General features: G+C 42.1%; 1 protein-coding gene across 2 annotated transcripts; it reads left to right on the top strand.

Moving 5' to 3' along the window:
- The first annotated feature begins 313 nt into the window (after positions 1–313).
- Positions 314–16,119, top strand: LOC306938253 (tyrosine--tRNA ligase, cytoplasmic). 2 transcript variants are annotated; one of them, XM_079522329.1, is made up of 14 exons: positions 314–423; positions 2,287–2,354; positions 5,485–5,631; positions 7,564–7,739; positions 8,281–8,410; positions 9,016–9,096; positions 9,773–9,865; positions 11,692–11,827; positions 11,940–12,025; positions 12,297–12,432; positions 12,617–12,747; positions 13,224–13,417; positions 13,547–13,688; positions 15,637–16,119. In XM_079522329.1, the coding sequence occupies exons 2-14, from the start codon at positions 2,301–2,303 to the stop codon at positions 15,745–15,747; spliced, it is 1,617 nt and encodes a 538-aa protein (XP_079378455.1). In that variant the 5' UTR covers positions 314–423; positions 2,287–2,300; the 3' UTR covers positions 15,748–16,119. The 2 variants fall into 2 exon arrangements, with proteins under 2 accessions (XP_079378455.1, XP_079378454.1); XM_079522328.1 differs by having other exon boundaries at positions 338–403.
- Positions 16,120–18,389: the final 2,270 nt, after the last annotated feature.

Consider the following 18,389-nt stretch of genomic DNA (forward strand, 5'->3'; position numbering starts at 1 on the left):
GAGTGTAAAATGAAACCAAATGGGCATTTAATTTCACTTTATATGCTCTCAAGAGTTAGAAGAATTAATATTTTGATTGATGTTTGCCTGTTATCTCTCATAATGGTACCACATCAATCCAGCATGGAGGCTAAATCTCATGTAGTGGTGGCCCGTGGCTCAAATGCTGAATAAATAATGGGATTTGATACAAAAAAAAAGGTTGAAAACCACTGCACTACAACTGCACAACAATAACTGTATTGCAATTGCAATACAATAGTGTACGTCTGCCATCTAGTGGCGCAGGCGGGGAGTAGCAGCCTAAGACTGTGCTCTGAACTCGACTGCTTTGGCCTGGGCGCAGTGCCTGCCTGAGGAGTCGATCACAGAGCCAAAGCGCTGATGCAACACTTAACTGACGGTGAGAAATTAATCTTTACGGTAAGTTAGCAGGTGATGCTGAATCATGTATGGCTCTTTTAGTCTTCATTAGAGTAATATATGATCTATCTTACTGACGCGTATACACCTTTACTAATGGTACACACAGTACACATGGCTAGTAGTGTGCACTGCTAGCCTGTCCATTCAGTAGTTTCAACGTGTCGGCTAATCCAGTTAGCATGATGCATGTGAAATGAAATGAAATGAAATCTATATTTACCCAGGGTATCTGGGCTAAGCTCAAGAACTTGTTTCCAGCCAGGCCCTGCTCATAGAACACATTTCATCGTAGTGGTTGATGCCTTGTTCAAGGGCATTTCAGCGGTGGTAATTTTAACGTGTCGGACGGCTGGTTCGAACTGGGAACCTTCCGGTATCTAGACCGCGCCGCTATCCGTTCGGCCACCGCTGCCACAATGTGGACTGTCTGTTAGTGAAGTCGCTTGCTGACAAGTCGGTCTTGTCTGTCTTTTAGCTTGTTGTAGTTCTGTTCTCGTCGGCAAGCGACACCGTCGTATACAATAGTATAAAAAAAGAGTATAAAATAAGCTTGAGTGGATATTATTGTGTATGTATCATGTTCCATATGGCAGTGGTTCCCAAACGTTTTCATGTCAAGGACCCCCAAATTGACACTAATAATTAATTAGCCCCCTCCCATTTGAAAAGATATTCCAGGGACATTCCAGGGGGATAACAGAAGATTTTGAAGAGCACTGGCAGTGATTCTCAACCCGTCTAATTTCAAGGGCCCCCAGTTTGACATGCATATTAGTCTACGGACCCCCATTTAATGAAATTTCTATCTCTGTGACCCCCAATGTATATTGGAAAATCAAAGTTAATTTAACTCAGAGTGTACAAATGGTTACATTTGTACACTCTATTAGCCAGGCTAGAGTTACAGACCCATAAGGGTTCATTTGGTTCGAAACTATCATTTAGCTGGGGACCCCCTGGAACTCCCTCAAGGTCCCCAGACCCCACTTTGGGAACCACTGCCATATGGGATATGGCTGATTGATTGATTGAAATTTGTATTCGACACCATGATAAAGCATTACACTTGTTTACAACAGGGTCCAGATTGATTGGCTATGGCTGATTGATTGAAATTGTATTCACAGTTTGTACAGTACATGTCGATACAAAAAACTGCTACGAGGACAAAACCAGAACAAGCACTAAAGGCGGTTGCACACTGGACGTGTTTAGTGTGCAGGGACCTTAAGACTTGTTTACATCAGGGTTCTCCATTTTAAATTCATCAGGCTGTTAATCTCGATATTGCAATAATGCAACAACCACAGCAGAGGATGTTTAAAGCCAACCCTGAGACACAGTCACTTTGTTTACCATTGTGCCATTTACCACAAAGCAGAATACTTTCATTTAGGTGCCACAATAGGGGAGGTACACACATTTTTCCCCATAGAAATGATGTCTGTGTCATTCACCGCCGACTCTCCCCCCTATGTATCATTTGTAGTTTTACATATAGTATTTTAACTGTTTTTTGTGTTTGTTGTATTATTGCGTTATTATGCTATGTTGATTTATACCTATAGGACCACAATGGAAACAAGTCCTGACTCCCCAGGACCTTTTTTGTTTGTGTTATCCTTTTAGCTTAAATGTCTGCTGTTTATTCTGACTAATAAAGTATTCAATCAATCAAAGTTCACCCATTGAAATCAATTAAACACACAGATACATGGATACATTGTCTGCTGGCTCTGTAGACCCTTGGCCATGGTTACCTATTCTGTATTCAAATACAGAAAACCGAGGGCCTCGAAAAAAGGGGCTACTGGCTCTGATGATGTTTGATGATTTCATCATGTGTGTTTGGTTATTTAGGATCATCGAGAGTGATGGCAGAGCTAAGTCCAGATGAGAAGTTCGAACTCATAACAAGGAACCTACAGGTGAGACATGCACTGTGGAGTTTTGAACAGTGAGGCGATGTTGCGCCCACACACTCGCGAGCGATCACCGATTGAAATAACCTCTTTAATGTAGGCCTATTTATTAATTATTATAATAATAATAATGTAGGCCTATTATTAAAGTGTTCTTGAGTTTTGGTTTGTTGCTCAACCTGTCTTCTCGTCAAAAAAAGAAAGTATTTATTAACCCACAATATACTGACTATATATCAAAATGTATTCTGTTTACTTGATTAATGAGGACACTTTAGTGCTAACGTCACCTCTGTAATTTAATTAGTTCAAGAATCCATCAGCGTGTTATCCAACTCTACTTCAGACAACATCTGACACCTACAGTAGGCTACTTAGCAGGTCGACATATTCATATGCATCCCAGGCCATTGTTATTTCAAGCTGTGACACTGCGAATGGCTGTGTGGGCTTGCGTGCATCTTCAAAACTACCAAGGCGACACCCTTGATAGCCCTACCGACAGCTCATCCATGGACACGGACACACACACACATACCTATTACAAACATTAATTTTTCGATGGCAAACTCTTTTGGAGTTAGTGGATACTTGGATGACAAGACACTGGTGTCTTCTATAGGTTCAAGGTTGTACTTTATTGTTACATCTTGTGTGCAGGTACATAAGATGTTCCTTACAGACAATGCAGCAGCATATAGATAGCTGGTGTTGCTAGGGGTTGCTGCTCCTCAAATCTGTAGTAGAATCTATAACATGGTTGTTCAACGTTTTTCAGGCCAAAGACCCCTTACCTAAGAGAAGGTGGAAGCAGGGAAGCATGTTAAACGTGTGCTTTCAGACATTGAATGACTTAAACCCTCAATACTTTGTAAACTTGACCTTTGGCTAGGTACTTGCCTGGTCTCCCCTTTTCCCCATATCTTAGACCATATCTGTGGTCGCCATATGAGCATACTTGGATGCCAAAACAATGGGAACATTTCCATTTTTGTGTATTTTTATATCAAAAGTCCATAAAAATCAAATTGTAACTAGAAAAAGTGTCCTTCTGGGCACAGGTCTCCACAGGACTGTGTGAGATGTTAGGCAAAATGTTTAGGAGTAATATAAACATGTTTTTTTGTTTGTTAGTTTTTTGCAACAATTTTCTTCATTTTGTTGAGGAAATGCAGAGTGCCTGGTGGCACTATAATAGGCCAATGTGAAAAGGGTGCCATTTCTTCATACGCCTTTGATGGCAATTGGATGATTTGAGGCATTTTGTTCCAAAAATTTGTTTTGCAAAAATCAACCTGTTGGTGGCGCTATAACAGGCCAATGTGAAAAGGGTGGGATATATTCCTCAGCCTAGTAAGAAAATGTGTGAAAGATTTCACGTAAATTGCATGCTGCGTTCATGATTTGAGGCTTTTGTTCAAAACGGGGCAATCTTGCAAACTGTGAATGCCAATTATAGCCAATTAGGATGGAATATGAAATATCGGACAGATCCGACTTGAGCACATGACCATAGAGATACTGTGTAACGATTTGTGAGATTTTTGGACAGAATCTGGAGGAGTAATATCAAAAAATGTGTTTTACAAAAGTCAGCCTCCTGGTGGCGCTATAAAGGGCAGATGCGGAAAATGCAGGTCAAAGATTGGTCCTTGGCCTCTAGGGAGTGTGCATGCAACGTTTCACGCAGATCGGTGCAGTTTTAGGTAAAACATGTGAAAAGCTGCCTGATGGTGGCGCTATAACAGGCCGTTCTGGAAAATGTGGGGCAGAGGTTCATCGTTGGCATCCAGGGAGTGTGTGTGCAAAGTTTGGCATCGACCGGGTTAACGGTGCCGGAGATTAGCTGGTAACGGACGGACGGACGGACACACACACGGACGGAGTGCAAAACATACTCTCTCCCCATGCCTTCGGCCTGGTGGAGACAATTACTTCCTTTGAATTAAAACGTGACGCGTGATGACGTCACGTGTCAAGTCCTGCATGAATGCAAATTAAGCTTGATTTCATTCACCTGTTTTATTCCCATCGCTGCACGGTCCTTCAACACAGCTGTTGTTTACAGAACTCATTCAAGATGACATCCAGACAGGGTATTACTCATAAACTTAATCAGCATTAGCACGCTAAAATATGTATCTGAAAACATTATAGTTTAGAAATAAGCCACAAGCTTTGCTGCCTGTCTCTGTGACGTAAACAAACAAACAACGCACATGTCGCGCACATGTATATCTCGTTTGTGTCCGAGCATAGGCATGGTAACGCCCCGCCTGCCTCTGATTGGCCTACCGACACTGCCCGTCTTGACTGTCCTCCGAGATGCGAGGTTTATTTACTCTGTGGTGAGAAATAATACAAGAGAATGACAGCTTGGCACGCGTGACAGAATGCAGCCTTGTAACTAACTTGTACGTTTTTTTGTAGAAGAGGCAAACTAATATTGTTTGCTTTGATTGAATAATTGATTGAACACGTACGGTGTACTATATGATTTGTTTTGGGTGTGTTCTAAATAAAGTGTTAGTGTTGATTATCGTGTATTAATCTAATTATAGTAAACTAATACTATTATACTAAAAGGATAAAGATGAAGGGAAAAGATACCTTTTTACAGTACAATAATGTTTCAAGTTTACACTGTATGCAAATAAATTACACAATAATCAACACAAATACTTTATTTAGAACACGCATGTTCAATCAATTATTCCATCAAAGAAAACTGCATAAACAATATTAGTTTGCCTCTTCTACAAAAATAAAAGTTACAATTTACAGTTCTCTTGTATCATACCGTACTTGTATTATTAATTTATTTCCCACCACGGAGTAACCTCGCATCAGACTATCCAGCATAGCTATATTCACCTCGGAGGACAGTCAAGACGGGCAGTGTCGGTAGGCCAATCAGAGGCAGGTGGGGCGTTACCATGCCTATGCTGGGACACAAACGAGATATACGTGTCGTGCACACATATGTAGCGGAGCTGCGTCCCATACCCTGGAGGGATGCAACATTCTGATTGGTTGAACCACTTTCCGTTCAGAGTGGAACTACAAAATGAAATGCCCATATTTTTCATTTCCCTACGTCTTTTAAGTGTTGGATTTGGTTGTGTTTGTTTTACAGGAGTTCCTTGGCGAGGACAAACTTAAGGAGGTTCTCAAGGAGAGAGAACTCAAGATCTACTGGGGAACAGCCACTACAGGCAAACCCCATGTCGCTTATTTTGTGCCAATGTCCAAGATCGCAGACTTCCTCAAGGCAGGCTGTGAGGTGGGTAGACCTTTAAAGGGATATTTCACTTTCACAAAAACCTTTTGTCATTTTATCGTCTACTCAGGCGTATGTGATCACCCCAGACAGTTTTTAAGTTGCTTGATTCAGTATTTATATATTAAATTTAATATTAATTTTAGTTGCCCCTGATATTGTCTATTGTTGATATTGTAGGAGGAAATCATCATCATCATCATCATACTATAATTCACTCAATGTCTGTCTGTCTGAAACACTGTCGTAGCTCCTCATTGGCTGCACCAAACGCTCCGACTTTTCACACAGGCATTGACCATAATATTACGGAGGTCTTAACGAAGCCCTTTTTTCAATTTACCACATTATTAATTAATAATTAAGTGAATGAATTACTTGCACATGATCACACAGGGGTGACTTGCCATTGTAATTGGCTAGCTACATCAGTGGAAGGGGCCTACAGTACATTTCCCAAGGCGTCTGTGCCTTAGAGTATATATGAATAGAGACGGCACCCGAGTTCTCCTCCCATCCACTTGCATTAAGTTGCTCAAAAGCGCATGCGGCGATTTCACTGTGCATTCTGGGTAGGAACGGAGTGCATTCTGGGATGGATTGGGCCCAAACACATGAACGCGCTGCCGCTGACTATCATTGCAGGCATTCAGCGTTCACGTGTCATCGTGAACGTGCACAATGATAGTCAACGGACCAGCGCGTTCATGAGTTTGGCCCAGGCTGCAATATCAAATTCGGCCACTATGTCCATTTCGCCTCAGGGTTTCATCCGGGTGCCGTCTCTATTCATATATACTCTAAGGTCTGTGCCATCGAGCCAACCACACTTGACCATTTCCCCAGAAGTGCACCTTTCCTGCACTACTTGCGGGTCCATGTGTTTGACTATACATACCAACAGTCCTACAGTCATGAGTCCGAGACCCTACCCAAAACCCTAACCTAACCCTAACCGCACGTGGACGGCACAGTGATATTTAACCCACCACAGGTTAGTTTGAACCTGCAGCACATGTCGGGAGCCACGGGTGATTTTAAACCCACAGCACAGGTTACTTTTAACCCGCAACACATGTCGGGAGCCACGGGTGATTTTAAACCCACAGCATAGGTTACTTAACCAACAACACATGTCGGGAGCCACGGATGATTTTAAACCTGCAGCACATGTCGGGAGCGATGGTGTTGTCGGACTAATGACTGTAGGACTGTTGGTATGTCTAATCAACGTATGCACCTGACGGGCAAGTGCTTCTGACACCAAACTGATTACACCTCAAAATACATGCATCAATACTAGGATCTATTACATTGCTGTAACCACACTGTACATAATTTGGTGTTCATATATTTGAACGGGTAAGGACTAGTATTACAAAATAAATGAAAACAGGGAGGACCCTCATGTATTAGAAGGACAATATCAGTCACCAGGTGTTTTGGATGAATCTATCATGGTTAAAATGGAGTTTGAACTTACAATGGGTTTGTATAGGAAGGGGGCGGGGCAGATAAAATTAATATCAAATTAATATCAACTATCTAAAGTAAGAGAGTGGCGACACTATCGTTGACTCCCATTGTAACAATGGAATGCGGAAGTGCTCATTCTATCTGTGGGCGCATTCGGAAATAGCGCACTGAGCCACTGTGCAATGCAAACTAATAGGCGAGTGCGCTCTGGTGTGGTATTTCCGAACGCGCCCTAAATGGGATAGTTCCAATGTTTGGAACTATAGCCCATAGCACCCCGCTTTGCGGTGAGATCAAAGCGTGTCGCTACTCTTACTAGATTACTCTGGTTCACATGACAAAAGCCTGAGTAGATGATGAAATGACCAAAAGTTTTTGTTAAAGTGCCTGATTTATATTTTGATGATGTGTATGATGAGTATTACACAGCATGTTTTCATTCTATCATATTTTTTGCAGGTGACAATCTTGTTTGCAGACCTGCATGCCTACCTGGACAATATGAAGGCTCCCTGGGAGCTGCTGGAGCTCCGGGTGCAGTACTATGAACAAGTCATAAAGGCCATGCTGGAGAGCATTGGGGTGCCGCTTGATAAACTGAAGTTTGTCAAGGGAACAGACTTCCAGCTCAGCCGGTAAGCTTCTCCATGTCTAAAGCCAAATTCCAATACCCAAAATGAGAATTGTGTGAGAATTCTTGTGAAGGAAAATCGAGATTCACATTTGAGCAAGAATCGTGCAGGACTAATGAGTATTGAATGGGGAACCCATGTAGGGTGAGACTCGGGGTGGGGGAGTAGTCTCGAGAGAAGATGCCATCAATGCTCGCTCGGGGAGCGGTCGTCTCTGCTCCGATACTGCCCCGGGTTCCTGGAAGAGATGGTGAAAAGAGTAGGAAGGGGGAGAAGGAGGTGGTAGGGGTGGATGGGGGGAACTGTTCAAGACCACGTAAGTAGTAAGAACACGTACGTGACAGCTCACAGGTGTATTTATACTGCGGTTGGCCGGTTGATGAGAGAAGCCAGGTGATTTTGATAAGGAGATAGTGAGGGGAGCGGGGAGTGGCCGTGTTAAGAAGAAGGAGGTCTACTCCTGAAACTATGTTGTATACAACTGCCCTTCTGGAGTAAAAACTGAAAATAAAAACGGTATTGTCTTGTCTGTCCTCTCTATCAGAGAGTACACGCTGGACGTCTACCGTTTGTCATCCATGGTCACTGAGCATGATGCGAAGAAGGCTGGAGCTGAGGTTGTCAAACAGGTGGAGCATCCTTTGCTCAGTGGTCTGCTGTACCCTGGACTACAGGTAAAGCCCCCCCTTTTTAACGCATGATAAGAAATGTCAATGTCTTGTAACTAACAGTCACAACTCACTGCTAACTACATAAATGATAGATTTTAAAGCAACAGTTGTTCTGTCTTCATACACTGCCGTTAAGCTCATCGAGTCGAATTACACTGTCACTGATACATGCAAACTCAGTTATTCCCAAACTCTGGTCCTCTGCGGACCTCTGTAATCAAGCATAAGTGCACAGACGCTGCTCTAAGGTGTCAGTTATATGAAGGCTGATAATGACAACCTTTTCACATTGGATTCTTTCTGTGAGCGACTTGACATTGTGACTGCTGTAAACAAACACGTCCATAGACTTGGCTGCCACTCTGTTAAAAGTGCTCTAAACATTAAAAGTGCTCTGAACATTAAAAGTCCATAGACTGCCATATGATGTAATTGCAAAAAGCCAGACTCAAAAACGCTGCTGAAAACAGTCCTGTGCCAGAAAGCAAATGTGCTGGGTTTGGGGCATAACTGATTAATAGCTAATTGCATTCCACCAGTCGCAGTTATTCAGTCAGTGTGTAATTTTAGTGACTAAAAGTAGATGTGTGCGTTATCTTTGTTCTCAGGCTCTTGATGAGGAGTACCTGAAGGTAGATGCTCAGTTTGGAGGAGTTGACCAGAGGAAGATTTTCTGCCTGGCAGAGAAGGTTTCTCATATCCTTTTAAATTATCTTAAATACACACTCTACTTTCTTACTCTCTTTGACATGTTTGGTGTGCCTTTTGCAGCAGAATTAGTCATTTATCTCATGTTAAGTCAGATGTTTATATCGTTGCTGTTAGGAAGAAACCTTGTGTCACCATATTTAAAACTTTTTATATGAGTAGTAAACTTTATTTTGGTCCATTTAAAAGAAAACATTTACATGATACAAACTATTTGTATACATACACATGTTGGTCCACTAACTTAGTGAAACGGTATAAGATGAAGCCGAAGCTTTTATTGCCAAACCTTTTTAAACAAATCTCATTTTTATATATTTTATGTTTTTCTTTTCTAAATGAATTCCCTACTTCGTCGCACAACAGCTTTGTGCTAAAGTAGCAAAAATAGACAATCTACATTCTACAAATCTACAAGCTCACAATGTGTTGCATTGTGACACTGTGACCTTGTAGATGTGGATCTTCTTTTTCGCTATTTTTGAAATATTGTGAAAGTGAAAGTCTGTGGGTTTTATAAATAATTAAGAGAGTGACTAAATAATACTAACTACATTGGATATGAAGGTTTTGGACAAGGTTTCCACCCGACAGCGACGATATGCAGGTGTGAGTGGTCCTTGCTAACTTGTGGTGTTATTTGTCATTTATTTGCAGTACTTGCCCTCCCTGGGCTATGACAAGCGTGCTCATCTGATGAATCCCATGGTGCCAGGACTGACGGGGGCCAAAATGAGCTCCTCCGAAGAGGTATGGACAGACACGTTACAATATTAGCTGGAAGTTCTCAAAAATCACACCCGTGTGAACAGGTTGCTCAACGAGACCGCTGGCTGGCTGCCAGCAGTATTGCAGCTGTTCGTACTCCAAACAGACAGACATACATACACACAGGGTTGGGAAGTAACGGATTACATGTAACGCCGTTACGTAATCAGAGTACAACAAAACGGTAACTGTAACGTCTTAGAGTACATTTTAAAATGTGTAATCTGGATTACAGTAACGGAGGTATAGTAACGGGGTTACAGGCTGGGTTACATTCTCCCCTTCCCCTCATCAATCTTAGGGCTTCAAATAAGTTAAAACACCAAACAATAAAATAATCAGTCGATTACGCATGATAAATGATCATCAGTGCGCTGTGTCGCTGCTGCTGCCCATGCAGCATGCACTGTGGGCACACGAGCAGCGCGCTCGCGTCGTTCCCCCAGCAGCACCAATGGTTTTCCCCGCCGTCAGAATCTAACTCTCCACTGTCTCCAGTCCCCATATACCATATTTATATTATATTATATTTTATAGCGTGATCTGTAGCCAGCGGACACTGACAGCTCTGTAACCGCGGGGACAAGAGGAGGTGGGGTGTGGAGCCTCTGGACGCGGGGACACGGGTGGCCGTGGGTAGTGAGATTCCGACGGGGAGTGGAATGATACGATAGATACTGTTCAAATGGCACACCAGGCGATGCATTGCTCACTATATGATGCGGACATAACCATAACTCCATGGATGGCTCCATTGCTTAGCGTTGATTTCTAGATGCAAACTGAATCAGTCCGCGATTAATTACAGCTGTGGATCGCATCGCGCATGGCGAAGTCAAACTGGTTCACTCAATTGCGCATATAACAATTGCGCTAGCAAGCTTATTTGTGTGTGTGTGTGTGTGTGTGTGTGTGTGTGTGTGTGTGTGTGTGTGTGTGTGTGTGTGTGTGTGTGTGTGTGTGTGTGTGTGCGCGTGTGCGTGTGCGCGTGTGCGTGTGCGTGCGTGCGCGCGTCGTATCTGCCTGCCTGTCTGTCTGTCTGTCTGTCTGTCTGTCTGTCTGCCTGCCTGCCTGCCTGCCTGCCTGCCTGCCTGTCTGCCTGCTTGTCTGTCTGTCTGTCTGTCTGCCTGCCTGCCTGTCTGTCTGTCTGTCTGTCTGTCTGTCTGTGTCTGCACTCTGTCATGGGAGAACCATTTTTCCTCAATAGGCCTACCAATTTGTACAGCATGCCTTAATTTGGCTGTATACATATATTATTTATATTTGTATATGTATTATAATGATTAGGAATTATTATTATAATGATTAGGAATTAATTAGCCTTTTGTGCAAACCTGTGCCTAGCCGAATAGGACTACATTTTAACATGAATCATAATGGTGGTACTTGAGAGCCAAATATTTTCTGAGGTGGTACTTGTAAAAAGGTTGAGAACCACTGATTTAACAATATTTCTGTAGTTTTTTCTTAATTTTATATAGGCTAAACATTCTGCTCTGGTTATCAATGGTAAAACTTGTTTTATGTAATTAAATAGAGGTTTGCTTAAAAGTAATCCAAAAGTAACTGAAAGTAACCCGTTACTTTTTAAATTGTGGTACTCTGATTACGTTACTGACTACAATTTATGCAAGTAACTTGTAACTGTAGGGGATTACTTTTTAAAAGTAACCTTCCCAACCCTGCATACACAAGTGGCCAGTCATTGGATCGCTTATGCACCGCTCAAAAATGAATAAAGATGAAAATACATGTTTCTTATCTCTTGGTTAATCCCTTCACTATCCGTCTGCTACTGATGGCTGCAGGAGTCAAAGATTGACCTCCTGGACAACAAGGCGGATGTGAAGAAGAAGCTAAAGAAGGCTTTCTGTGAGCCAGGCAACATCGAGAACAATGGAGTGCTATCCTTCGTGAAATACGTACTCTTCCCACTCTGCGGAGGTAGAGGACCAGCCCCTCTGTTTTCTTCAGTAATCTCCCTCCCATTTGTCTGATTTCTACTTGTTGATAGAATGTGAAACGAATACATCATTGACCTTCTGCTCCATTTCAGAATTTTGTGTCAAAAGAGACGCCAAGTGGGGAGGAGACAAAGTCTACACCGTCTTTGAGGAGGTGGAGCAGGACTTTGCAGCAGAGGTACACTGTAGCAAACTTTTGAGTTGTTGAATGCCACCTCTGTCTTCCAACCTTTGTGAACTTCCTGTTTGTAACAGCATAAAATGTCTGAAACATCTTAACTAGCTAGCCTATAAAATGTCCATTAACACTTTTCGTTCATTATTATTATTTTAAACTATGCTTTCGGCCTACACCTTCTTAGTGGTAGCAACGACTGTTTAATCAGAATGTACTATTTTTCACATCTATCTTCACATCTCCCATTACGCTGTTGCCACTCACGTTTTAGTCAATCCACCCGGGCGACTTGAAGGCCTCAGTGGAGGTTGCTCTCAACAAACTTCTGGACCCAATCAGGAAGAAGTTTGAGTCACCTGAGCTCCGCCAACTGACCAACACGGCCTACCCCGACCCCTCAAAGAAAAGTCAGTATATCATTCCAACACCTCTCACTTCTCTCTTCATCCATTTAAACCCAAAAGCTCTACACGGTAGAGTCTACAGTAATGTTATTCCTGGCTGAACATGATGTCTGATATTCCCTTCATGACTATCCTGAAAAGGATGCTTCAGATTCACCTCCAAATGCTGCTTTTGTTTGATGTTTAGAGGCAGCAGCAGGGAAAGGTGCTAAAGCAGCAGCAGCAGCAGGAGGAGGAGGAGGAGGAGGAGGAGGAGATGATGAGCTGGAGCCCTCTCGGCTGGACATCAGAGTGGGCAAGATCATCAGTGTGGAGAAGGTAAGGAGGTCAACACAGACACAGTACAGAACATAATTCTGGGTCTTTTACCACCACCGTTGGGGAATTTTAAAAGACACAAACTATGTTCTAACTTTGCAGTGTTTCTGGTTTCAAAACTAGTGGTTAACTTTAATACGTGTTAGCTCAACAGTTTATTCTCTCACTTGAATGGCAGTGCCACTAGGACTGGGGTAATTATCAATGTTGAATAATCGATAAATCTGGACAATATTAATACTGGCAAAAACTGTGCCAATTATGTCAACAGTTTCGAGTGAAAACCAGGATTAGTCTTTGGAGAACTTGTTTTTAATAGTTATTTTTCACTAATTTATTTTTACGATTTCACAGTTGTATCGATAAATCGTTAAGTGATCCCAACCTTTAAAAGGCAATGTCATCGCTTGATGCTGATCTACATAATGTCCCTCATCCCATTTTCTCATGGATGTTCTCTGCTCCCCATGTCGCAGCATCCCGATGCTGATTCACTGTACCTGGAGAAAATCGACGTGGGAGAGGCAGAGCCGAGGACTGTAGTCAGCGGGCTGGTGGCCTACATTTCCCAGGAGGAATTGCAGGACAGAATGGTGCTTCTGCTTTGCAATCTGAAGCCTCAGAAAATGCGGGGCATTGAGTCTCAAGCCATGCTGCTATGTTCCACAGTGTAAGTGGATTTCCTTTAAACATAAACATAAACACACACACACACACACACACACACACACACACACGCTCATCTTTGATTGTGAACCATTATTGTTTCTACTGTCCTCTCCGGTCGGCTGGCCTGTAGTGAAGGGGAGCCCAGGAGGGTGGAACCGCTTGACCCACCGGAGGGTACATCTCCAGGAGAACGGGTCTTTATAGAAGGATACGAGGCGGGGAAACCGGATGAGAAGCTCAACCCAAAGAAGAAGGTTTGGGAGAAACTACAGGTAAGAATCAGTGACACCATCCCAAACATTTTCGAAAAACCTCCTACAACATCAGGAAATACACCTTTGCTATAGTTTCTGTTGAGCTGTTGGTCCCCAGGCCCCTGGTCTGATCGGTGAACCAATATTTCTCCAGCGCTTGCTCCATGCGCCCCTCTAGACCAGAAAAGCACGCTGGCTGGTGCATTTTTGTTCTAGCATGCAGTTGGTTCTGTTGGGTTAGTTAACTATACTGTTAGCAGGGTTGGGAAGTAACGGATTACATGTAACGCCGTTACGTAATCAGAGTACAACAAAACGGTAACTGTAACGTCTTAGAGTACATTTTAAAATGTGTAATCTGGATTACAGTAACGGAGGTATAGTAACGGGGTTACAGGCTGGGTTACATTCTCCCCTTCCCCTCATCAATCTTAGGGCTTCAAATAAGTTAAAACACCAAACAATAAAATAATCAGTCGATTACGCATGATAAATGATCATCAGTGCGCTGTGTCGCTGCTGCTGCCCATGCAGCATGCACTGTGGGCACACGAGCAGCGCGCTCGCGTCGTTCCCCCAGCAGCACCAATGGTTTTCCCCGCCGTCAGAATCTAACTCTCCACTGTCTCCAGTCCCCATATACCATATTTATATTATATTATATTTTATAGCGTGATCTGTAGCCAGCGGACACTGACAGCTCTGTAACCGCGGGGACAAGAGGAGGTGGGGTGTGGAGCCTCTGGACGCGGGGACACGGGTGGCCGTGGGTAGTGAGATTCCGACGGGGAGTGGAATGATACGATAGATACTGTTCAAATGGCACACCAGGCGATGCATTGCTCACTATATGATGCGGACATAACCATAACTCCATGGATGGCTCCATTGCTTAGCGTTGATTTCTAGATGCAAACTGAATCAGTCCGCGATTAATTACAGCTGTGGATCGCATCGCGCATGGCGAAGTCAAACTGGTTCACTCAATTGCGCATATAACAATTGCGCTAGCAAGCTTATTTGTGTGTGTGTGTGTGTGTGTGTGTGTGTGTGTGTGTGTGTGTGTGTGTGTGTGTGTGTGTGTGTGCGTGTGCGTGTGCGTGTGTGCGTGTGCGCGCGTGCGCGCGTCGTATCTGCCTGCCTGTCTGTCTGTCTGTCTGTCTGTCTGTCTGCCTGCCTGCCTGCCTGCCTGCCTGCCTGTCTGCCTGCTTGTCTGTCTGTCTGTCTGTCTGTCTGCCTGCCTGCCTGTCTGTCTGTCTGTCTGTCTGTCTGTCTGTGTCTGCACTCTGTCATGGGAGAACCATTTTTCCTCAATAGGCCTACCAATTTGTACAGCATGCCTTAATTTGGCTGTATACATATATTATTTATATTTGTATATGTATTATAATGATTAGGAATTATTATTATAATGATTAGGAATTAATTAGCCTTTTGTGCAAACCTGTGCCTAGCCGAATAGGACTACATTTTAACATGAATCATAATGGTGGTACTTGAGAGCCAAATATTTTCTGAGGTGGTACTTGTAAAAAGGTTGAGAACCACTGATTTAACAATATTTCTGTAGTTTTTTCTTAATTTTATATAGGCTAAACATTCTGCTCTGGTTATCAATGGTAAAACTTGTTTTATGTAATTAAATAGAGGTTTGCTTAAAAGTAATCCAAAAGTAACTGAAAGTAACCCGTTACTTTTTAAATTGTGGTACTCTGATTACGTTACTGACTACAATTTATGCAAGTAACTTGTAACTGTAGGGGATTACTTTTTAAAAGTAACCTTCCCAACCCTGACTGTTAGTGTGGTTAAATGTAGCGTACTGTAGCCACACAAAGAGAAATATGATGGCTAGTAGGATTATACTTAACAATTATGTTATTGTACTACCTTATATACAATATATAGTATTATTTTACTGCATATAAAATAGATAATTAATTGTTTGTTTTCCTTCTCTCCCTAGGTGGACCTAAAGGTATCAGAGGACTGTGTTGCCCAGTGGAAAGAATATAATTTGATGACCAAACTTGGACAGATCACATGTAAAACATTGAAAGGAGGCAACATCAGTTAGATTGCCCACTGCTTAACACTCGTAAAGCTGCTCATTGCCATGTCACTATGGTAAACAAAACAACTCGCTCAACCATAATCCCTTCTTACTTTGTGAACCAGATTGGTAAAATAATTGGACTTTGAATTCATCTAACAATAATGTCTGTGGTACTCGCTCACAATGGTTTCATTGGTGAGTTTTAGACATTAAGTGTACATAAAGAATATCAATATGTCTTGTATTATATTGTATGGGGTATAGGTTTGTTTTTGTTCATTTTTTTTGCATTGTGAAATGTTTGGCACTTGGAGGCCACCATAGAAATGGTTCATCGGGGTTCAACATTTCATCATCTGTAATAAGAAATAAACAATGGTTCAGATCATTGTACGCCATCATTCTGTCATGAATTAGGTGCTTGTAAGCCACCGAGACGAGTGAACAAGTGAGTACAGGGCAGGCACGGGCGTACATTTTCATTTAAAACATCGCAAACATTTAGCTAGAACTTAAAAATATCTTCTGCCTTTCTAGTGTAAGTAACTGAATGTAACTGATGGTTTTAAACGGTAACCTTTGTAGATTTGTAGATTCAGTCGTTCTGTCATGGGGAGGTGTCTGCTGTGGATTTTCATCCTTTGACACAGCCTCAAATAAGACCTCAAACGTATTAATAGTGTGAAAATCCTGGTGGTGCAAGAGAAGACAGATTTCATGAAGATTGATTTGTGTTGTTTTCCAGTTTTTTTGATTGATTAATTGACTGATTGATACTTTACCTTTATTTGTCATACTGTAAATGTAAACAGCACGTGGTACAGCCAGACATTTCAAGGCTAAACATGGTATAATGGATGGATATTTCACTTTCAAAAATGATGTGGGCATTTCATTGTCTACTCAGGCTTTTGTGAACACCCTGGACAGTTTTTAAGTTGCTTGCCCCGCCCCCTTCCTATACCCATTGTAACTTCAAACTATGTTAACCATGTTAGATTAATCGAAAACACCCGTCATTGGTTCTGCTAACTGATGTTGAATACGTTGAGGGGGCAATGTTTTGTCAATTACTTTTTTTCATTTATTTTATTAATTGTTTTTTAAAAGAATAAGATCCATGAATAAAATGTAGTTTGGAGTTGCAATGGATTAGGATGGGGGCGTGGCAGCTAACATTAATATCAAATTTAAATAGTGAATCAAGCAACTTAACTGTCCAGAGTTCACAAAAGCCTGAGTAGATGATGAAATGACCAATGAACATTTTTTTTTTCACTTAATTTTTATTGAAGAAAAGACAAAAAAGGAGGAAGACAAAAACAAAAGACAAGGCTGCATTTTTTATACAAGATACATTCACTGAAATCCACTTGCATTATTGCTAGGCTGAGAGAAGAGATCCCACTTTTCCCACTTTTTATAGAACTTATCTTGTAGTCTAAGTATGAATGTTAGTTTTTCCATAACATACAGTTCCTCAGTAATGTCCATCCATTGTTCTTTCGTTGGTGGGTCCTGTTGGTACCAGCGTCGTGTGATCGCTTTCTTAATTGTTGCTAAGAGGATCTTGATTAAATATTTATCATGTATTAGAAGTCAGAGGTATCTCAAAACACAGAATGGTCTCCAAGGTGGAGTGGATATCCTGCCAGTAATTCTGAATTTTAGGACAAGTCCAGAATATATGAGCGTGGCCCGCCCCCTTGTGGCCACACTGTCTCCAGCATGGCTGTTCTGTTTAGAGTTAATTTTAAAATGTAATTTTAGGTGTAATAAAAAATCTCATTAGGTTCTTCCAACAGAATTCTCTCCACATTCTTGAGTTGGTGGACGTAATTTGACCCAACATTTTTTAAGTGCCTTTAAATATAGTGTATATAAATATTGAAATATTTTTGACACAGAATCAAATGTTTTATGGTCATGGTTCGCCTGGATGGCTTGATTCCAGGTTTAAAAACATTTCTATAAATATTCTCGGAAATCTAAAAAATGAATGGGTTTTCTATCTGGCACCACAAACTAAGTGGCCGACACTGTTATGCCCTATACTCCTTGCATCTTATACACATATCTCAGAAAACTCAGCTATTCTGTTTGAGCACTGGGCTTCTGAAGTGGATTGGAGCTCGGGTGGTTGAGTTGACCCGGGAAGCATGGAGAATCTCCATCTATTTGACTTTTTAGTGGGGGGTGGGATGTCTTGGCTAACCTGTCTGACTGACTGATTGACTGATGAGTCAGCAGGGAGTGTGTGTGTGCGTGTGTGTGTATTCATGGTGACAGTAAATCCATACGTACTTATAGGTGCATATTATCAGCTCTGTACCTGGGCAGTATTTCTCTAGTCTGTTACTGACACAGATGGGACCAACACAGACATCCATGGGCAGATTGAGCCGAGACAGCAGTCCTGGAAAGCTGTGTGTGTGTGTGTGTGTGTGTGTGTGTGTGCGTGTCGTGTGCATATACTGCACATTTGCACAAATGTATAGGTGTGTATATTTGCGTGTACTCATGCAGATAATACTGTACATGTACGCATGTGTGTATTGCATTGCATGTGGTGCTGATGATGATGTGGTCTCACTATATCCTCAAGGGACACTGATCCTAAGATTGAGCTTGTCAATCAGACTGATTGATCTATCCACCCCGAC

Source organism: Electrona antarctica, assembly GCF_951216825.1.
Source record: "Electrona antarctica genome assembly, chromosome: 15".
In the NCBI taxonomy this organism is placed as follows: Eukaryota; Metazoa; Chordata; class Actinopteri; order Myctophiformes; family Myctophidae; genus Electrona; species Electrona antarctica.

Excerpts from the sequence above, each read along its gene's own strand:
- LOC306938253 (XM_079522328.1), top strand. Across the intron at positions 5,632-7,563 it reads TCCTCAAGGCAGGCTGTGAG|GTGACAATCTTGTTTGCAGA; the intron begins GTGGGTAGACCT and ends TATTTTTTGCAG. Across the intron at positions 13,418-13,546 it reads ATGCTGCTATGTTCCACAGT|TGAAGGGGAGCCCAGGAGGG; the intron begins GTAAGTGGATTT and ends GCTGGCCTGTAG.